A 22,944-nucleotide genomic window follows, 5' to 3' on the forward strand; every position below is an offset into this window, starting at 1 on the left:
TTCTAATTTTATGTCTTAAAATCACCCTTTTTTAAGAATATAAGGTCAGTAGTTTTGTTAGATATTTTTCAAATAACTATTTAGTTAATAAGACTTGTTGAAAGAATTTATCATACATGACTATCTTTCGTTAGTTGACAATGTAATCTCTTTTTTCTTCAAAATTAATGCATTTATATTAATTTTAATTTATAAAAGAGCGATTGAATTGATGAGACTTTTTTGACATTACCTTAATTTTTTAATTTATAAAAATTAATTAAAAATTTGAAATAACAAATATTAATTTCCAACTGACAAGTCTATATGATTTAATGAGATGTTTCTCCATAATTCACTTCTATTTAAACATTAGATAATGGACGATCTTTTTAGATATAATTACACTTGTTAACATACTTTAAAATAAAAAAATTATCACACAAAGTTACATATTATCATACACTAGTTGAAGAGAAAAGGCTGAGATGGAATGAAACAATTGTTTAAGTGGTGATTGTTTAAAGTGTAATTATTGCTAAAATAGGAACAATACAAAAAGAGGGCACCAATCTTTCCTCTGAAACTAATGGCATACTTGAGTAAAATCACGTTAGTGGTAAGAGAGTTATTACATCTTTCGAAGATTAATTTGCACCAGATTATATAACTTTCCAGGCATGTTTTCTGAAATATTAGCCACTAAATAAGTTCAATAATCAGAGAACTAATAGCTTCCGCACCTTATCCTTAGTCTCTTGACTGAATAGCTTTCCATCCAGAGAACCAGTGACCAAAAGAATAAGTACAAATTAGGTAGCCAACATTTTATTCATTGGTCACGCTCAATTTAATAACAGAGTGACTGAGCGAACTTCTGGATTCTATCATTAGCTACAAGATCCATGTCAACATGCCAAATGTACACTAGAAATATAGCATATAGCATGATGCCAACATGAACCACTTGAAGTTAAAAACATGAAAATGACAAAACTCACTCAGTTAATTACTGCAACTTAATCCTAACTCAAACCTCCACTGCATCTCATATCTCAGCTTCTAGTTTATGATGTAAGAAAGTCTCTGCTAAAAGTCAGTGCCTGCTAATCCTGTCACCCATAAACAAGCTCACAAACCCCCTTTGGATGACTTATCTTCCGAACCCAAATAGCTTGTTTCTGCACCCATTCCTATTACAGGTAATGAATCCATATCAAAACCTCTTTCTGCAGTTTTATTATAATCTTCATAATCACTTCCACCGGAACTACTCTCCTCTGGAGTTTGAAGCGAATCTGCCTCAGCTTCATCCGTTTTTAAGTCAACATCCAACATGTCTGCATCTGCTTCAGGAAGTCGTTGCTGAAGGGGCACAGCGTCACTGATAACCTGACCCATCTTCAGTTTCTCTCTATAATCCTCCATTTCTGCTCTGTACCTCTCTTTATCTTTCATGGCTTTCTCTTGATAAACCTTTAGGACAGTTAAACTCAGTGCATTAATATAACATTACACAATACACAAGAAAAAAAACAAAAGGAAGATGCATGAGTAATGAGCTTATATCATGCATGAAAAGATACATCAAAGAAATTACTTACCGTCTTTTCTGATTCTTTTAACTTGTTCCAAAGTTCACCAATCATCCTACTAATCTCTCTGTCTTTTCCATGGTGAAGTGCCTTTAGTCTTGCATGCTGTTCAGCAAAGAAGAAATTGTACCCACTTCTGTTAGGTTTTGGGTGAGCAGGATCTCTTCTTTTTATTTCTGATTTCTTCCTGCGTCTCCGACGATGAACACCCACTGAAGAAGAAGCGTTGGTATTATTAGCTGGGGCACTATGATGGGATGCGTGCAGTATAGGATTCTGTGGAGCTTGATAAAGTACTCCTTTGAGTTTCTCTGAACCAATTGTGACAGTAACTAGATAGCCACTTTCAAATTTCCCGTCAATGACCCCAATGACTGGAGATCCAGCCGAAGATGTTGTCATTGCTGAAGACCACAAGAGAATAAGCATTACTACTACTTATCAAATAATCAAACAGTCTAGTTAAAAGACATGGAGTCGCTGATGATCATTAAAAAACCATACAAAAAAAAAAACAAGTGCAACTTCAAGTCTATTAGTAATATAAAAATTGGTCAACTTCTTGTAACCATTAGTTTGCAAGAGATTACAATTTTGCAGATGAACTTTAGTACAAATTAATACCATGGCCAAATCAAAAAGACAAGTTCAACTGTTAGTAATAGAATAAGTGGTTAACTTCCCGTAAATCTGATACTTTTATAAGAGATCTCCCTTTTGCAAATGATATTTCATACAAATTAATATTATAGCCAAATCAATACAAGTGAGCCAAATAAACGCAAACTCATATAAAAATATGCCACAAATTTTCAAAATATATAGAAAACAATTTCCAGTTTGCACAAAATGGGCATTGAGATTTGATACAATGCTCATTTATATTATGTCATGGAACATAAATCTCAAACGGAGATAAAACACTAGACCTGCTTCTGGTAAACCACGTCGTGGCACCTAGCATGCATATAAAACGTTAGGTACTTAATCATGCTCACACCAACTCTAAACCTGCTCTCAAGTATGACTATTTCATGAAAAAAAAAGGGGGTCATGTTTGGATATACAGTAATGAGTTGAGGAAAGTGGGGGTAAAAATAATAGAATTACTATACCATTCATTAGATATTTTATGGTGGACACGAGAAGGTAGTAAATTTTGCTTCCTATTGTTTAAAAGTTGGACGAAATGGTGAGAATTAGAATTGGTCCATCCAATATCCCCAAATTGAGGGAATATCCCATTAAGTTCCATTCTACTTTGCTCTAGCCAATCCAAAAATGGATACCGGTGTCATTTCATTCTATTACAGTCGACCATTTTCGATCATTCCAGGTGTAGTCTTAAAAAGCACTGTAAGACTAAAATTACCATGACCAGGATAAACCTTTTTTTCTTTTGCTTAGTAAATTGTAATCAGCAATTAATATTGTTTTGGGAAAACAAAAAGAAAGTGTAAAGACCTTCAGGCAATTTAGCAGCATTAACATTTGACTGTTGAAAGACGGCTGGTTGAATTTCTGGCAAAGACTGTGGAAACTGAATTTTTGGAGGAGGAACTGCCAGGGTTGATTGGTTCTGCAAAACATCTGTCAAAGAGAAATGAAGACTTTACATTAGAACGGACCCACCCTTAACATTAGTTCAAACCAACAATGTGGTTTAAATGAAATTACCAGGAGCAGTAGGGTCCCATTCCCGGGATTTAAAATAGTAGATTTGTTCATAATGGTAAAGCAGTGAAGCATAGTACTTCCTCAACACAAAAGAAGCATTTGTGGCTGTTGACGGAAAATTGAAGACTGAAGTTACGTCTTTCCATTTCCTCTCTCTAATTATCTGCAAGACAGATGAACTGGTTATAACTTTTAGCACTACAACCACAATAGTGAAAATAATTCAAAGTTTTCTGCTAGAATATCATACAAAAATGCAAGCGTTTTTTCCATTCAAACCATAATATAGCTATAGAAGTATGGAGGACAATAGATACCCAAAAACTTCTCACGACATTATTCTATCATAATCTTGAACTGAGAACACTCTAGAAAAAATATTAAATACAAGATAAATTGAACTAAATTATAATCAAAATTTACAAAAGCATAGAAACCGTTATTCACACGAACAATACAATGACCTTGAACATTAAAAGAAAGTTGAGCCTCCTTGATAAACATCAATATAATGAAAAGGGAAATTCACAAGATTCACTGACACATTGAGAACGGAAACATTTCAGCCAGCTTTCGTGCATATTCAATAGCTACCTATAAAGTTATTACCAGAAAATTTGTCTTGTTCCAATTCACCAGTCACAGACATTAGACATGCACGGCAATTGTAAGACATGGAAAAGCAAAGCAATAAAGGGAGTTATGATCAAATCTTACTTTTGCAATCCCTCCCCGGGAAGTCACTTCAACAAAGAGGCGATGCAAATCTAGTTCTCTTCCTCCAACAGTAGGAATCCTGCAACAAATTTCAAACGCAATAAAAGTAACTAAAAATGGTATTTAAGGGAGGGGCCCCAGGCCTTCTGAATCTTCAAAGTTGTGCAATTAAAAGACATTAATTAGGACGGCAAAGTTCTTCCAGAAACTACAAACTATATGCTGAGGCCCCGCTGCAGACATTGTGGCATCATCATTATTATAAACTCGTTGATAAAACAAAGAATGCCGCTAAGATTTCTTAGGTAGAACCATAAAATATCATCAGATATATCAATATCAAAATCAATACAGATAACTATAGACCACGATGCCAGGAATATGGCACAAGTTTGCATTCCAATCTTCAGAAAGAACCAAGAACAAGCTCTACTAATTCACCTCTACAGATGTTCCAGCCAACTCACCCTCTCTTACAGTTTATGGAGGCCTCAAAGTTTTGGCACGTAAGAACACTTATAAAGCAAATAAAGAAAATACTTATATACAGGTAACAACCAAATGATATCCAGGGAGCTTACATGTATTTGGTACCCATAGATGCGTGAAGCTTCTCCAAGGTAAACATGAAGAGCTGGGAATTGTCTACAACTTCCTCATATTTTGCTAGAGGAGGAGGATATGCACGAAAGTTTGAAGCTACATCTTTGATGAGTATTGAGCTGTTACCAACGCCAGATGTTGATGCCATTAACTACTTGGTAATTTCAGTCTTCAGTAATTTCCTGCCCCACCATCAACAACACAGCAAGTTTAACATTTGATAGCACAGCGGAAGGGGGTGAGGGGAATAAGAAAAAGAAGGAACCAAAGCGAGAACAGAAGCATTGGTACGTTGAAAATCACCCAGCAGCATTTACAGATACGAAAAGGAAAAACATAAATGATATATGAAATGGCTTACATGCAGACAACAACAAAGAAAAAAGAATGGAGACAAAAAAGTGAAAAGAAACAGACAAGTTCACAGGATAAGAAGAAGCAGAAAGAAATTGTCCCATGAAATAATTAAATAAAAAATAAAAAAATTAGAAAAATAAAGAGAAAGAAGCCAATAAAATCACCGTGCAGCAGGAGGTTCAGGACTGAAACAAGCCACGAACCCTGATAGGAGGACACACAACAGGCTGAAGGGGTGGTGGTGAAATAACTTGCAGTGAGAAGGAGGATACAAAGCCCAAGAAAAGGGTATTATAGTACAGAAAAGCTGTGACACAGCCATGAATTCCCTCAGATTACCGAGGATGTAACAGCAAGAACCCATCAAACAAAGCTCAGGGCTCTGGTCTTTGAAACAACAGTGGCTAATCAAGAAAAACCTTTTTAGACTTTGGTAATAAAGACGCTCTACAAAGTCCCTTTCTAGTCTCTCCCAAACCCCAGGCACTGTTCACAGACCTATGTAGCCTATAACTGAACCCTGACATCGGTAGAATAGGATGGTATTCTATTCTATTGCAATTACCCAATATCTCTCTCTGTAAATATGTATATATGTATGCATCTATATCTCCGTATAAACATAACCCTGACAAACCAATTTTTTCCATACATAAATACGCAATGCATAAAACAAGTCATTACTTTAATTGATCTTTCTCTATAATTTGATACTGTTTCAGGATAAAAGGGAATTCTTGGGTTGATGTCATCATGCCAGCAAATTCATCCCTCCAATACCAAAAAGTATCACAAACTTCAATTTTTCAAAGAAAATTCAAATCCGATTTCTTGTCCTTCTTGCATTTTGCCACCCTCTAATGGAGGTTAATAAAAAATATATATATAAATTCCTAAAGAAGCAAAGATTATCATTTATCCATTATCCATCACAATAAAGTGTGTACCTTTTTGTGTGAGTGTGCAACTCTCTTGCATTATATTTCATTAAAGAAGTTGAAAAGAAATAAAAATAAATAAAGAGAATATATAACCGTGACTTACATTAAAAAGAATATGACAAGATGCAAATCCAGAAGCAGAAAAGAAATATGAAACTACAGGTTTTGTTTATATAAAAAAGACTAAGAGAAAATAAAAATAGTAATAATATATGATGATATTATAAATGTAAGGGTTAATCTACCAATATCAGAAGATATCATCATCTTCTCATCATGCAAATGAAATGACAGCAAGGAAGAAGCTTTTTAAAGAGAATAATAATGGCACTGTTATTATAAAATAGATTCCGAGGTGCCAATGAATGAATGAATTCGATGGTGAAGAAGAAAAAATAATAACCTTACGAATTTTATACCCATTTCTCAAATCACTCTTTTACCCTCCGTCGCTTCTTTATTCATCCACATACTCAAAGGGTGATTTTGTCTTTGTCCACTCAATTTTACATTCCTAAATATATTTAACTCCATGTGAAGTTAATGGTTTATTTTGTATTCAAATAATAATAATTACAATAATAATCCTTTCATCTTCTTGAAATTTTCTCAGTAAAAAAATAAACAATAATCCTTATAATTTTTTATATATATAGAATTTTTGAAAGGGAATGAAATGGGCCTCAACCGCATCTCTAACAACTTGCAGAATGTGAAACGCTCACCACATAATATTTTCTATTTTATTTGCCTTAAATCTTATCTTTAGTCTTTAAAAAATAACCAAGAGTTTATTTTTATGGATTATTAATATAAAAAATATATATAGTTAATCCAATTTGAATATGAAATTAACAGAATCATTTGACTTTATTGAGTAATATTTCGATTTTCGGTTCAAATATTTGATCACGTTTTAAAAGTATAGTTATTACTCGTTTATTTATTTTTTTTCAATTGTTTCCTTTATAATAAACTTCTAAAGAATAGAAATAAACTAAATTAATAAGAAAAATTGAAATTGTTTTAATCAACAAAATAAAGTATAATGAAAGAAAACAATAACTTTTAAAGAGAGTGCAAGTATGATTTTTGACAAATATATTACTAAACTAATATATATATATATATATATATATATATATAATTTAATGAAAATATAATTTTTCTTTTCACATGTTTAGCATCACGTAAAAAGACATTATTAAAAAATGTTATTAAAAAAAATATGATTCGTGTGGGAATTAAACCAGGTTTATGATAAAAAAAACTAAGATAGGCTTTAAAAGAAGTTAAACACTTTATATACATTATTAAAAAAGTTCCGAAGTGATGTTGGGAACCATAAAAAAATATTATTTAAATGATTTCCTATTTATTAAATATAAATTGACTAATTCTTCTCAATCTTGAAAATTTGTGAAACTTTAAATTTCATATAATTATACATTTTTCCCATCTATATTTGAGAATCCAAAAAAATATTACTTTTTGAAAATAAGACTTTACACACCAAAATAGAATCATGCTCAATCATGGGATGAATTTAAAATTAGAAAAGAAAACTATGAAGAAGGAATAATTGGTCCACTTTCTATGTATCATTAAAACCTCCATCCATCCATGTTGTTTCTTCCTTGCCCAAAATCCATAAAAAAGTTATATAGAGCTTTTAACTATTGATTACTAAAAATATATTACATACTTTTCTAAAATAAGCAATATATAAATTAATAAACTCTCTTGAATGAACTATTGAAGTAAAGTAATGGATTAGTTTAAATGAAAAAAAGAAAAGAAAATGATTAAGTCAAAGAAGTTTCATCAAAGATTTGTTTTTATTATATTTATTATAAGTTATTATTGCTTTTATATTAAGTTTTTTTTTTATAAATGTATTAGGTGAGCATATACAATCTGGATGATCAAGTCAAGTGTTCGATTTATGCATGAAGTATAGTGTTCGGTCTTGTATGCTTATCTGTATTTGTATTGGTTGTACTTGTATGAAATGTATGTATGTTTGCACAATTAAATTACATTAGTTTACCCTTATTTTTCCTGTCTTGTCATGTTATCCGTTTGGTCGTCTATGTCTTTGCAATGATCACCATGTGGGTGTGAGCAGAGTGCGAAGAGGGTTCTTTGTAGCAGGTGCTGAGCGAGGAGTCTTCAACCTCTTAGGATATGACCGTTCGGTTGATACATCTCTTGTAGGATTTTGTAAGTTTTAAATTTCTGGTTATTTTAGGATAAGTGTAAGATAATTTTTCCTACAATAAATGTTCTATGTTCTATTTTATTATTATATGATGTCTCATTAACGTAGTTTCATATTATAATATTTGTAATGTTACAATTTATAAATTTTAGAGTATTAGTGTAATTGATTGAGATGTCAAATGTGATAGTGATTATAATATTATAAAATTATTTGAAAATTTTCTTATAAAATAATTTAACATTTTTTTAAAATAATAAGATTAAATACGTAATAGTGTCTTATTAAGTATGATTGATGAGATACTAAAAAATGTTTATGGAGATATAACCTCATTTGTTAATGAGAGTTTTATGTATCAACCTTTCATCTTATATCATTTATACTCAAATCGCCAAAATCTGGTGGTCAAATTTGTTTTTGTCCCCAACATTTGAGCACTGCAAGTCAAAGTCTTTCTTAGTATATTTTTTTTATGGTTTAAGCAACTAAATGATGGGTTCAAAATTCAAATGTAAATGTCTTATTTATTTATTCACTATTATTTTACGTGTCTTTGAAAAAAAAATTAGTTAACTATTAATTATAATATAAAAACATTCAACTTTTGAAAAAAAAACCTTTTATTCAAATATTTGAAAAATATGATTTGTCACCTATTGTAAACGATTTAATTAAACATACGACCGGTTGCTTTGAAAATGATTCATCTTCTTATTAAATTATTCAATCATAGTTATTACTCTATTTTAATTAACAACAATTATACATTTTTTAATAAATTTAATTAAAATGTACTCGCAATTTATGACTTGCAGTCAACCATACAGTCAGATATTGTAAATATTTTGACTAATGTAAACTAATTGTCAGTTAACTACCAATATAATAATTTAATCAATTATATATATATATATATATATAAATGTAGAGATAGATAGATATATAAGATGGGTGTTCTTCTTTTTTAACTGCTTTATCTTTACCAGAAGGACTATAATTTGTATTTGTCTTTTTTGTGTGAATTTTAGAGAACTTATAATAAAGTGAGTGTATTTAATTCTTATGATTATTTGATGAGTAATGTTGTTTAATATATTATGTTTTGGTCTCAGCAATGGCAGCATCTTCAGTGATCGGAGTCATTGATGGGAAGTTTGAAAGTGGGTACATAGTTACAGTGAGAATGGGTTCGGAGACACTGAAAGGTATACTTTATGAAGTGCCACAGCACACTCCATTGCCAACATCCCATCGAAGTAAGAAATCAGACACCAAAAAGAAAGTTCCTGTTCATCCAAAACATAGCAGAAATGGCTACAATTTCTTCTATGCTGAACAGCATGCAACACTGAAGGCACTTCACCAAGGAAAGGAGGGACAGATTCCTAGAATGATCGGTCAACTCTGGTCAAAGTTAAAAGTATCCCAAAAAATGGTATGAAGTATGTTCAACACTATAATGCAGTAGAAAAAAAACATATTATAACAAATAAAATAGATATATTATGATAGATATTCTAACATATAGTAATAGAATGTTTGTGTATTTTATAACGTAGCTAGTACGGTAAAAACGGACCTGATCTCACCCGGTCGGATCCACCGCGGGTTGATCACTTAATGAGTCAATTCAATCCGACTCATTTATTAGTGGGTCAATCCGGTCCGCCATGGGATAAATGAGCCGGGTTGAAATCTGACCCGCATAAAAAAAATACAATTTTTTCAAACCCAACCCGACCCGAACCCGTGGTGAACCGGATTGGTTCGCTGGTTGTGATCCATTTTGACAGCTCTAAACGTAACAAAAAAATATGTTATAATAAGTACCATTTATTATGACTCTAGAGATAACAATGAGTCGGGTCAGATAGTGTTTATCCACAACCTGACTTGTAAAATGAAAATTTAACTCGCTACCCTTGAATAATCGTGGATACCCGCTAATAAAATATTCGTGGATACCTAAAAAATTAAAAAAAATATATTTTATATATTTTAAAATAAAATATAAATAAAATTAAATATAAATATAAATTTAATTTTAGTTAAATTTAACCTAATAAAATATCAATTAATTTTATTTTTAATTAAATTTAATTTAAAAAATATAAATTATTTTTTGCAGATAAAAGGTACCAAAGGTTAGATAGTATAATACTCACACCGTTTAGAAACAGATATTATCTACTATTCGTTACCCGCAAGTAATAAATATTCGTGGATAAAAACTATCCACTACGAATTTTATCCGCCAATAACTATAATTACAAATTTTATTGTCATCCCTAATTATAACTTACTTTTTGTTATATATTATAATATATCTAGTCTACTCTCACGTATTTTTAGCTACCAGTATGATATATCCAATTTATCTATGTACATTATCTTTTGTGCAGCATGTATATGTTCATACGCATCTTCTTGTATTCATTTATGATAAACAAAACAAGTATCAAAAGAATCACCATCTAAGTAAAAACATCCTCAAAGTTTGTATTAATGCAATAGTTTGTCTGTCCTGAAGATTTATCAAGAGATGGCTATGAAGGATAAAGAAAGGTACATGGTAGAAATGGAGGATTATTTGGAGAAACTGAAAACGGGTCCAGTTATCACTAATGCTGTGCCACTTCGACAGTGGCCGCCCAAACAGGACACAGACATGTTGGATGAAGTTGAGACTAACAAAGGCAATTCAAGTGGAGAAGACTTGGAAGATGATTTATAAAGCTGCAGATAGAGGTTTTGATATGAATTCAGTGCCTTGTATAGGAATGGAGATTGAAACAAACTATTTGGGTTCAAAAGAAAATTCACTTGAAGAGGGTTTCTGAACTTCTGCAAAAGAGATATCAGAAGTGCAAATATTTGCATAAATTAAAGGATAATGATATTTTGACAATGATTTTTTGATAACATTTTAACACTATTTATATGTCATTATGTGATTGATCTGTATTGGTGTTTATGATTATTATTATTAATTGTGAAGTAATTTTGGACCAATCATATAATAACACGTAGATGATGTTAAAATGTTGTTAAAGTGTCATTATCCTAAATTAAATATAAAAGTAGGAATAAGTAATATACATGTGTTTTGTCTTTATCTCGTTATATATTTTCGTTTTTATATCTTCTACGTTTTAAATTATTAAAATATTCTTAATTTTTTTAGGAGATATAAAAAATTTACTTTATTTTTTCTTTAATCCACTTTGATAACTTATTTAGAATAAACATTTGATATTTTTATTGTTCTTTATAATTATTTAACACTTAATCAACCGTCATGTTATTTTTTATTTGATATTTTTATTTGATGTTTATTTAATTGTAATTTATTTCAATAATGCGTGTATCATTTTAACCATGTGTACTTTTAATGCCGTTTTTTGTGACTTTCATTTTTTTAAATTTTTTAATTAATATTTAGATGAATATGAGTGACATAAATATAAGTATATCTATTACCTGTGAATAAGACGATGACGAAGATAATGAATTTTAACTTAAGAAATGAAAATAAAATAATCAAACTTTCATCCATGACTTCCATTCATATCAATGATAACTTCACGTTGGTAATTATGCTTGATTTTACCCTTTTTTTTTAAGTAATTATCATAATAATTAATTTATTTTACTGGGTGCATGGACCTACATTTATATATAAGTTTATATTTAATTTTTATCATGTCTTATTATTTTTAAATTATATTTGAGTACCTTCACGTCCAACCAAATCCATCTGTTTTAGCATATTTACTGTTGAGAGGGATTATTGCAAATGGATACGTGTATCACGTCTCCATCTACGTTGCTGCATGACCTTGGTTTCGCGTCCAACCACATTTACAAGCCTTGAAGAAAAATGTTCTATTTTCATCTGTGTGATCTGTTGAAGTGTGTATGCAGAGCGTGGTGTTATTCTTGAAGCAGTCGCTTGCGGTGGTGACCATGGTGGTTGGTCGTTGGTTCTATAAATGGGTGATCAGTGGAGTTGGGAGGGAATCAATTCCTTTGTGTTATTGAAGATAAAGTAAAATAGGGAAAGAGGTAGGAAACCAATTCTGCATAAAGTTCCAATTAAGGGAGGTAAACAGATTCGACTCGATAGGCCAGCTCCTCAGCCAATTCAAAATGGGATGGGCCGAAATTGGCTTGACCCGTTCAGTCCCTCAATTTGACGGACCTAAATAGAAGTCAAACCAGTTTGGTTGGTTGACAGTTTTTTTTAATTAAAAAAATAATTTTTATATATTATATTTTTCTAAAGTGTAAACACATAATACAATTCGAATTTGAATTATTAACATATACAAATTAAATTTTAAATATTAATTATAATAGAGTAATTTAACATATAAATATAATAAATATTTTAATTTATTTAACAAAAATATTAACTAATCAATTAAAAATTTAAAAAATATTTTATATAATTAAATATGTTTTTGTTAAATAAATAAATTTTAAATTGAAAACAAATTCATTTATATTTATATATAAATAAATTTTAAAAATTGAAAACAAATTAAAATAAAAAAATATTTAAAAAAACGACAAGATTGACTCATCAACGGGTTGTGTACGAGACGAGTTGTCATTAAAGGTTTATTTTTTTTTACTGACTGTTCAGTTTTTTTGCAGTTCAATGACAAATGGAGTTAAAACAAGTTAAACTAACTTATTTTTTCATCTAATTTTAGTAACAGAAGATTTTTTCTTTTTTACTTTTGCCTTTTCATTAATAATCTATTTTTGTTTTTACTTTTTAATAATAATAATAATAATAACAATAAGTAATAATAAACAATAAAAATAATAATAAAAAATATAATTATTATTAATATATATTAAATTTTACTATAAAAGCAAAATAATAATCTTATATTTTAATTTATTAAAACTTTTTTTTATCATATAAATCAAATCACTTGTAAACTTTTACAAACATCACTCCCAACTTGAAACACTCTCACCTCCAAATCCTTTCCACAAAACAAAATAAACTTTATTTCAAAATCTACTTAAATTCATCATTTGCTCTCTTTCAAATTTGTATATTTACTCTTTCTCATATTCATTGTTTCAAATAAATGTACCAAAGGATACACTTTAAAAATTACCTTTTTAAAGAATATTTTCAATGATATATCAACATAAAAAATATAAATAGATAAAATGAAATTCTAAATAATTTTCCAATAATCAATATGTTTTACTAGTAATTTTAGTTTTATCATTTAATTCTTTATAAATTTACTACCAATAATTACCTACCCATCATTAAAGATAATTTGGTAACTAAAATTATTCACCTATTACTTATAGATATTTATTAATAATATTTATTTAATATCCGTCACATATTTATACACCACTATTTATTTATTTATTCATGTATCATTTTCTCATTCTTACACGTATTTATTTCATTTAATTATATCACATGTTTACAGGTTCTAAAATGTTCGTTGATCACGAGTAAATAAAAATTGTGTATAATAAAATTATAAAAAATATTTATATTTATTTTAATAATTATAAATTTTTATCATTAGAAAAACTAAACACATATACGCTTGTGTTTTCTGGTATCAAATAAGTAATTTAGGAAGTTGGTATTAAACTTAATTAATTAAGTTTGTTCTTGAAGCGCGATGATGATTTTAGATTAGAGATTTGAGATGGAGGAGTACGTGGAGGATATTTTGACCTATCAATTGGGTCCTCTCTGCCCTACTCGCGCCAAACCAAATCTTTATCTCTTCGTCTTCTTTCATAGCAATCAATCCATTTCTAGCAAGAAGTTGCAGTTGCAGGTGTGTGTTTCATGGAGTCTGTTATTCCTCGATGCCTTCCTCCATTTTCAATCTCTTCTCGAACACAATACCGAAGTCAGTTTTTTCTTCTATATATGTGTTGATTCGAATTTGAGATTGCAAAATTAAGTTAGTTAGCTTTTTTTAATGGAATTTTCTTTTATTCTTTGAATTCTCAATTGAAGTTGTGTTGTTTTCAGGAAAAGCTCATGTGGTTAAATCAAACCTTAGCCATAAAGATGACAGCTCTGCTTCCGCTCACACAGACCACTCCTCAAAGGTGAAACAAACAGACTTGTTTTTATCATTCGAGGTTAACCGATGAATCGTAATAAGAATAACTCTTGCCAACTAATTACTCGTATATTCTGTACGTCTGCATTGCATTATGGGTCGAAACTTTGAGTAATGACATTCTGTTTATGGAACATGAGAGATTAAGCCATTAGTGAAGCATAGCCATGATTATTTGATTAGTGAGCCTGGAGAAATTATACTATGTATGGCACCACCATGGTCGTAACCATTCTCCGCACAATGCTTAGTTGAATTTGATTAATTCTTAATTGTGGTTAAGGATTTTGCTTCACACGGGATTGATTATGATCATGAACGCATGGTAATTGCGAAATTTTAGGGAGCATGTTGCTTAAGTTTGCTATATTATTTCAATAGAAATGAATGTATGACATAAACCTCAAAGTTGTGCAAAGACTTTGCTGTAATTGTAGTTTGGTAGTTTAGTTTCCCCCGAATCATCTCATAAGTCATACCAATTGAAAGTTCTTCCTCTCATGCAGGAACTTCAAGTACCAGTTTCCAGACGTCACTGTCTTTCGGGTTTGTGTTCAACTCTAGTGTTGATCAGTGATTATGCCGCACCTATTTTTGTTTCTAAGGCAAATGCTGTGGATGGAATGATGGAAAAACCTGTGTGCAGAAATTGTTTGGGAAGTGGTGCTGTGCTTTGTAAGTTGTGATAAAATTGCTTTTTCTATGTTTCATTCATCTTGTTTGCATTATCTGGATTTACTAATAGGACATAATCCATAATAGCATGTCTCCATGTTATAAGCTTATTTAGTAGTTCCCACTGCTGATAAGAGAAATAAAATTTTCTGCAATTATATATCTTGGCGGAGTTGAACCTTGTTTGTGGAGGATGCTGAGGATGAGTGCATGACCATAAACAAATAGAAATACTGAGACAAATTGATCTTTACAGGACTTTGGCTGTGTATGCTTATGCTTCCCATTTCAAAAATTCGGTAACTAGACATTATATGAGTTAAATGATTGCTAACTAAAACCAGTTGGTGAATAGAAATTGATTAATTGTTGTTGAAGATTGTTTCCATGTTATTTCTGATGTATATGTTGCAATTTTATCAACATGAGACCAGTGGATGTTTCTTAATACATATGATGTTTACCTTTTCATTTAGGTGACATGTGTGGTGGTACAGGAAAATGGAAAGCTCTAAACAGGAAGCGAGCTAAAGATGTTTACGAATTTACTGAGTGTCCAAATTGTTATGGTATGAACTCCATTTTCTACTTGACCCCATTTATATTAGCTTCTAGAGGTGATAACAATGGCATGTTTTACTTCCAATCATTTTTGAAGTTGGTGTTCAGAATTGCTTTTGTTGACATGCTTTGCTGCTAGGAATCCGATCAGTAACTAGTTAGCCATTTTTTAGTTTTATTAGAGAGGTAGTTTGCAGGGGATGGGATAATTAAAGAAATAAAGGGTGTTGTCTATAAATGGTTGTCAACAAAGACCAAATAATGAACCATAAACGGACCTGGAACCATGATCAACAGCCAAAAGCATGATATGCACCACGTTGTTCTCAGGGACCTTTTTGTGGCAAGTCTCTAAGGATTAAACATACCCCTCCCAGACTTGCAGGAAGAAAGTACATGGAAAAATATCTTGGTTTGTAACTTGCTCATGTACAAATTATATTCAGAAGCTTGTAATTTGGAATTTATAGAAGTCATTTGTTCCTCATGCATATAATCTCACACTTTTACTAACCTGTTTTGTAAGCTCGATATTAAATCATTGCAGAATTATTAGATCCCTCTCTCAGAACTCCCACATTACTTGGTTTTACACAATTGCATGTCTTTATAAATCATCTTTTGTGCTGTTTGCTTGGATTTACAAACATCATTTGTTTTTCATTCATGTAATGTAATAATATCTCACCTTTACTAATGTTGTGAGTTCGGAAAATGATAAGATTCCCCTTTCTCAATCCCTTTTCTTATTTATTTTGTATTTATATGGGTGCCCACATTGTTTGGTTTTAGATATGCTCAGTAGATGATCTTTTGATTTGGGCCAGTAAAATGTGTAGAGATGTTAGCATGCTCATCTAGTAGACAAATGATAATTGTAGGCTTGGAAGTTTAAAAGAATCATCGGTTTTTCAAGCATGTCATCGCTTTTTCAAGCATGTCATTGCGTCTTATACTCTTTACCAAGTTAAGCTTGATGTCCAAGCTTTTCCAGAATGATAGATGAGATGTCCCTCTCTTAGTACTTTTCTCAGTTTATGTTGTACATGTAATTGAGTACCACTTTGCTTGCCTTGACGTTTTCAACTGTTTATAAATCATCTGTTATGTGAGCTAGCAAAATGTCTGCACATGTTAAGTTGCTTTTATGATGTTCAAATGATATATGTAAGCTTGGAATTGGAAGTGTACAAAACTCATCTGTGATCTCTCTCTCTCTTAAGAACTCTTTTTTATTCGTGTTCTGTATACAAGTGTTCTATATATAAGCGAGTCCCCCGTTGCTTGGTGTTGTTTCTAAGTGTGTATAAATAATTTGTTTAACGAGCTAGTAAAATGTTCAGAGATGTTAATTAGCTCACGTAAAATACACATGATGATTATATTCCTAAGATTGGTAATAGGAAGTTGCAAACATCAACTGTTAATTTGCATGCAATATCTTGGAGATGTTAATTAGCTAGTAAAATGTTTGGATATGTTAATTAGCTCACGTAAAATCCACATGATGATTATATTCCTAATATTTGTATAGGAAGTTTGTAAGCATCAACTGTTAATTTGCATGAAATATATTGCCTTGTCTTGAGATTGAAACTGTAAAAATAATTCTAGAGAGCTTGAAAGATCCCACTCACTCTCATTATATATAATGAAGATTTTATCCATGTTCTTTTGCACACTTTATACTTATTGCTTTTGTGCCTATATATGGAAGTTGTTGAGTGGAGGGAAAGGACAAGGAAGGGGAGGGAAGGGAAAGAGGGGAAGTTACCTCTATCTGGAATCTTTCAAGCTAGGGTTGGTCGGGTCATTTTTCTCATCTCTTCCCTGCCCTTTTGTTTACCTTATCCAAACATAACACTGTTTCTCTAGTATTGTTACAGGCAGGGTTCACTTGTATGATTGATCATTAACATAAGATGTATAAACTACAGGTCGAGGAAAGCTTGTCTGCCCTGTTTGTTTAGGAACCGGTTTGCCAAACAATAAAGGTCTCCTGAGGAGGCCCGATGCACGGAAACTGCTTGATAAGATGTATAACGGACGGCTAATTCCAAACTCTTAGAAGGTAAACTTTCTGTGTCTTCAATACTAATCTTCTGTTGCCGTTGTTCACTGTACTACATCCCTTTCAGACGTAAATTTGAGCAAAACTGAGGCCAGCCAGTGCTGCTTTTTGGCGCAATGATTGGGATGTTCTTCACCGGTTAACAAAGCCAGTGACTGCATTGGTAAATCAACTTGTAGCACAGAACATGTTGCTGAGGGTTTTTTGCTTCTATTTTTGGTCTAGATGCATTACAGAACTCTAACCATCATCGGCTTGGTTATCAACCTTATAATTTACATGGTTCTGTAATAAAAATGTCCATGTCCATCGCCATGTTCGTGTGGACTGTATTGAGTTGCAAGACCCGTATATTATGTAAACATCGAGCAAATACTTCCAGCAAGAGTAGCTATTTAGGTTCCTATTCAGCTCCCAAGTAAATCTGTAAATGTTTATGCAAATAGTGTACACTTAAGGTAATAAGTTCTTAAAGACCTTAAATATTATGACTCTATAATAATATGTAGATTATAACTTTTTTCAAATTTATTATAGTACTTTAAAAAATTAATGAGTATGTCACGAACAGTCAGAATGCTGATAAGAAAAAAACAAACAAACAAACGAATAGTTAGAATAAATTGGACTTATATAAAATAGTTTTTGGCTCTCCACTGAACCTAAAAAATATAATTCTTGGTGAATATTTTTTGTTAACAATACCACTGCATAGTTCAATGATATTAATGAATGAGTTAAGATTGTTAATAAATAAGTTTATTTACTAAAATAATGATACACTATTGCATATTATTTTTTTTAATAATGTTATATGTTTAAATATTTTGAAAATAACTTATTTGTTTTTAGATACTTGCTTTTAAAAAAGTTGTTATTTATTTATTTATTATGTTCAAATTTTAAATTATATTAATAATGTTTTAATTATATCTTTACTTCTCAGCTATTTTTAATTAAGTTTACATCTTTATAAAGACAGTAGAAATGAAATGACAGTGAATTAGTGACAGAGTTTGATGATTTTTTATAAGAACATATGTTTAAATTTGATCTCTTGTGAAAGCATTAAAATTTAAATATCTCTGCATTTAATGTAGAGTGCAATGGAAAAAAGTAAAATATGAAATTTATAATTATCTGAGAATTTTTTTTTATTGTCTATAAATCATTTTTCAAAAACTAAAAAAAATTGTTACTACTTTGCAAGAGGGAAGATTAAGAGAGTGAGAGAGAAAATAAACAGAAAAAAACACAAATAATATTTTTTATTTAGTTAGATAAATAAGTAAAAATATCTTTTAGAAAAAAAGTTAAATCTCCATTTTTATTAACTTTAGTTTTAATTTAAATTGATTTTTTTTTCAGTGTTTTTTCCCAATCACACACCATGTATGGGGAATTTTTCGTATAGAACGCTTATTTGTCTGTTCCAGAGAATGACTGGTAGAGAATGAATAAATACGAAACAACAAATGAATAAAAACCAAACAAACAAATGAGTATAACAGAGTGTGAGAGAGATAAGATTTAAGGAATAATAATCAAGATACATAATAAATAAATCAACGTTGGCTTTTCTCTATCATAGTCAAACATCATTAGTTTCTGGATTCTGAATCCTTGTTTCTGCGCAAAACTGAATCTCAATTCAATACCATGAGTTCCTCAACCACAGTGAGGAAGCTAGAGGTTGTGTCCCCTGTTCCTGCGGACATAGACATTGCAAACTCCGTTGAACCTGTTCACATATCCGAGATTGCCAAAGACCTCAACCTCAGTCCCAATCACTATGATCTTTACGGAAAATACAAGGCCAAGGTAATTCACCATTCAGATTTGAGTGACAGGAATACGATTCAATTAGTTTCTTTGTGATGGTATGTGTGCGATCATGTTTTTCTGTTAGATTTCAGTTTCATGCCACTCTTCAGGTACACTAGAAAAGGTCTTCAGTGTATGCCTTAGTTCTTTTTGTGTGGATAATTTGGTTGAATGCATTGATGTGATGATCTTAGTCTTATAGTTTGGCTGAAGAGTGATTTGGATGCACAGGTTTTGTTGTCAGTTCTTGATGAGCTTCAAGGATCGCAAGATGGGTATTATGTTGTGGTCGGAGGCATTACTCCAACTCCTCTCGGGGAAGGGAAATCTACTACCACAGTGGGGCTCTGTCAAGCTTTAGGTGCTTTTCTTGATAAAAAGGTAACTTTTTTCTCTTTCTGTATTTACAGCAGTGTGCTATGCTACCTATTGATTTTATACCGATCTGAATCTGGATGTTTTTATAGTCTCTTAACTCTATCATTAGGATATCTTCCGATGTTATTGCTTTTGTTCCCAAAAGTTATGCTTGCAACTACAATCTTTGGATCAGATTGATGATCTTTTTTTTTTTTTTTTTTTACTTTGATCACTTTTCTTGAACTCAAATCCTAATGATGTGAGACTATTGTTTTTACTGGAACAAAAACTTTATTGTTCATTCACCATTTAGAATTTCAGTGGTTGTGAGGGCCCAAGATAACAATATTGGAACAAGCTATAATTTTTAATTGCATGTCAAAGTTATGCTGGATATGTAATGACATCTGATCTCCTTTTGTTAGGTAGTCACCTGCGTTCGTCAACCATCACAAGGACCTACTTTTGGCATTAAAGGAGGTGCAGCTGGTGGTGGCTATAGCCAAGTTATTCCCATGGATGAATTCAATCTCCATCTAACAGGAGATATTCATGCAATAACTGCAGCAAACAATCTTCTAGCTGCTGCAATTGATACACGGATTTTCCACGAGTCAACACAGTCGGATAAGGCTCTTTTTAACCGACTGTGCCCTCCAAATAAAGAAGGGAAAAGGAGCTTCAGTGATGTCATGTTCAGGCGTCTTAAGAAGCTTGGCATTTCAAAGACCAATCCAGATGATCTTACACCAGAAGAAGTAAATAAATTTGCAAGGCTTGATATTGACCCGAATTCTATTACGTGGAGGAGAGTAATGGACATCAATGACCGATTCTTGAGAAAAATTACTATTGGGCAGGGACCTGATGAGAAAGGAATGGTAAGAGAAACAGCATTTGATATTTCAGTTGCTAGTGAGATAATGGCTGTTTTGGCACTGACAACATCCTTAGCTGATATGAGAGATCGACTTGGGAAAATGGTTATTGGAAATAGCAAGAGTGGTGACCCTGTCACTGCTGATGATCTAGGTGTTGGAGGTGCCTTGACAGTTTTAATGAAGGATGCCATCCACCCTACTCTTATGCAGACCCTGGAAGGAACTCCTGTTCTTGTTCATGCAGGTCCTTTTGCAAACATTGCTCATGGGAATTCTTCCATTGTGGCTGATAAGATTGCACTGAAATTGGTTGGACCAGGTGGATTTGTAGTTACTGAAGCTGGTTTTGGTGCTGATATTGGAGCCGAAAAGTTTATGAACATTAAGTGTCGTTATAGTGGTTTGACACCTCAATGTGCAATTATTGTGGCAACAGTAAGGGCACTAAAAATGCATGGTGGAGGGCCAGCTGTTGTTGCTGGAAAACCTCTTGATCATGCATATTTGACTGAAAATGTTGCCCTGGTTGAGGCTGGTTGCGTGAATATGGCACGACATATATCAAACACAAAATCTTACGGAGTAAATGTTGTTGTTGCTATTAACAAGTTTTCAACTGACACTGAAGCCGAGCTAAATGCGGTTCGGAGTGCTGCTTTAGCTGCTGGAGCTTATGATGCTGTAATTTGTTCCCATCACGCACATGGTGGCAAAGGAGCTGTAAGTGCATTAACTTCCTCTGTCTTACATTTGAGCATATAGATGAAAGTAACAATCAATAGACCACTTTTGATTAAGTTGTTTGTGGCTAGCATATTTGAATGTAAAATTTAGCTTTGAGCTGTCTTTAATTTTTCACCTGCTAGACGAACTGTTTGTTGAGTTGCTTCCTTGGTCTCTTGAAACAATTGAGCATTGTTAGCCTCATGATTTTTAACTTTGTGTTGGATCAAATGTCCAAGTAGTGCTTCTGGCAGCACATACTTATATCCACCCTATGCCTAGATTTCAGATTTAAAGTAAACGGAGCCATTTCATGGATACAATTAGCAGCACAATTTAGTTTCTATACATGCTTGTCACGGTACATAATACAAGTCATGGTATCATTCAGTAATGGTGTCCTCTATTTGCTAAGGTATGACTTGTCGTGATTCAGGTTGACCTGGGCATTGCAGTCCAAAAAGCTTGTGAGAATGTGACACAGCCATTGAAGTTCCTGTATCCCTTGGATCTGAGTATAAAAGAGAAAATAGAGGCAATAGCAAAGTCATATGGAGCCAGTGGCGTTGAGTACTCTGAGCAGGTGATCTCATCTCGTTACATATTAGATATAGCAACTCATTTGAAGTAGGCATGACCAAATAAAACACTAAATAGAAACCATGGACATAATTCTATCCTGGTGCAAGTTTGTTTGGGGGAAAAGAAACAACCTTAAAGACAAGGGAGACAAACCTTACACATCAAAGGACTGCACAAACTACAACTCCACTATGTTTTAGTCTTCTTGTTCTTACCTAATCCTTATTGCATGTACCTATTTATTTGTTAACGAAAAAGACTTCTCTTTTTACCTTTTAATGTGTGACATTCTTTTTATCAAACTAGGCTGAGAAGCAGATTGAGATGTATAGCAAGCAAGGATTTTCTGGTCTTCCAATCTGCATGGCTAAGACTCAGTATTCTTTCTCAGACAATGCTGCAGCAAAAGGAGCTCCAAGTGGGTTTGTCTTACCCATAAGGGATGTAAGAGCTAGTATAGGTGCTGGCTTTATTTATCCTTTAGTTGGAACAATGAGTACAATGCCAGGGCTTCCAACGAGGCCATGCTTCTATGACATTGATATTGATACAACAACTGGAAAAGTCACTGGTCTCTCATAAACCTCAACAACGAGGCCATGCTTCTATGGCATACCAAAAGCTTTCTTCATCTCATTTACATATCCCTTTGTGATGTTCATCAATGTCATGTGGCAGTAGCATTCCTCCTTGATGTTTTCTTCGTGTTTGTTTGCATGGTTGGGGGTCTGTATGAATGAGATAAATAATTTAAGGAGAGAATTTTATATCTGTTTTCTTGTATGTTTTTCTGATATGCAATTGAATTGATGTAAACTCCTGGTGACTGATACTTGTTATGCACACTGAAATCACGTACAAATGGAGAAGTTTAAATTTCATCATTTGGAGAATGTGGTCACTGGTATTTTTGGTATAAATGGAGGAGATAAAACTATACAAGCGTGGCACTGATCAGTTTTTAATTAAGTTAAATGGTAATTTTTTTTCCACTTATTTTTCATCTATTTTTCTTCTTCTACTACTAGTTTTTCATCTATTTTTTT

At 32.0% G+C, this 22,944-nt stretch overlaps 4 protein-coding genes across 6 annotated transcripts; 3 read left to right on the forward strand and 1 right to left on the reverse strand.

Moving 5' to 3' along the window:
* Nucleotides 1-781: 781 nt before the first annotated feature.
* Nucleotides 782-6,240, reverse strand: LOC108324158 (high mobility group B protein 15). 3 transcript variants are annotated; one of them, XM_017557010.2, is made up of 7 exons: nucleotides 6,115-6,240; nucleotides 4,550-4,753; nucleotides 3,969-4,047; nucleotides 3,252-3,414; nucleotides 3,039-3,164; nucleotides 1,584-1,978; nucleotides 782-1,455 (listed from the first exon to the last, which is right to left on the reverse strand). In XM_017557010.2, exons 2-7 carry the CDS (start codon nucleotides 4,717-4,719, stop codon nucleotides 1,111-1,113), a joined length of 1,278 nt encoding a protein of 425 aa, XP_017412499.1. In that variant the 5' UTR covers nucleotides 4,720-4,753; nucleotides 6,115-6,240; the 3' UTR covers nucleotides 782-1,110. The 3 variants fall into 3 exon arrangements, with proteins under 3 accessions (XP_017412499.1, XP_052731198.1, XP_017412498.1); XM_052875238.1 differs by lacking the exon at nucleotides 6,115-6,240 and adding an exon at nucleotides 5,613-5,785; XM_017557009.2 differs by lacking the exon at nucleotides 6,115-6,240 and adding an exon at nucleotides 5,093-5,560.
* Nucleotides 6,241-9,207: 2,967 nt separating this feature from the next.
* Nucleotides 9,208-10,827, forward strand: LOC108324848 (high mobility group B protein 15). The gene is made up of 2 exons (XM_017557774.1): nucleotides 9,208-9,528; nucleotides 10,624-10,827. The coding sequence occupies exons 1-2, from the start codon at nucleotides 9,208-9,210 to the stop codon at nucleotides 10,825-10,827; spliced, it is 525 nt and encodes a 174-aa protein (XP_017413263.1).
* Nucleotides 10,828-13,785: 2,958 nt separating this feature from the next.
* Nucleotides 13,786-18,011, forward strand: LOC108325116 (protein PHOTOSYSTEM I ASSEMBLY 2, chloroplastic). The gene is made up of 6 exons (XM_017558127.2): nucleotides 13,786-14,002; nucleotides 14,128-14,207; nucleotides 14,728-14,896; nucleotides 15,373-15,465; nucleotides 17,395-17,528; nucleotides 17,596-18,011. Exons 1-5 carry the CDS (start codon nucleotides 13,939-13,941, stop codon nucleotides 17,523-17,525), a joined length of 537 nt encoding a protein of 178 aa, XP_017413616.1. The 5' UTR covers nucleotides 13,786-13,938; the 3' UTR covers nucleotides 17,526-17,528; nucleotides 17,596-18,011.
* A 1,009-nt stretch (nucleotides 18,012-19,020) lies between these two features.
* On the forward strand, nucleotides 19,021-22,782 carry LOC108326250 (formate--tetrahydrofolate ligase). The gene is made up of 5 exons (XM_017559632.2): nucleotides 19,021-19,349; nucleotides 19,584-19,733; nucleotides 20,138-21,313; nucleotides 21,753-21,899; nucleotides 22,205-22,782. The coding sequence occupies exons 1-5, from the start codon at nucleotides 19,188-19,190 to the stop codon at nucleotides 22,478-22,480; spliced, it is 1,911 nt and encodes a 636-aa protein (XP_017415121.1). The 5' UTR covers nucleotides 19,021-19,187; the 3' UTR covers nucleotides 22,481-22,782.
* The last annotated feature ends 162 nt before the right edge of the window (nucleotides 22,783-22,944 follow it).

Source organism: Vigna angularis, chromosome 3 (genome assembly GCF_016808095.1).
Source record: "Vigna angularis cultivar LongXiaoDou No.4 chromosome 3, ASM1680809v1, whole genome shotgun sequence".
NCBI classification, from domain to species: domain Eukaryota; kingdom Viridiplantae; phylum Streptophyta; class Magnoliopsida; order Fabales; family Fabaceae; genus Vigna; species Vigna angularis.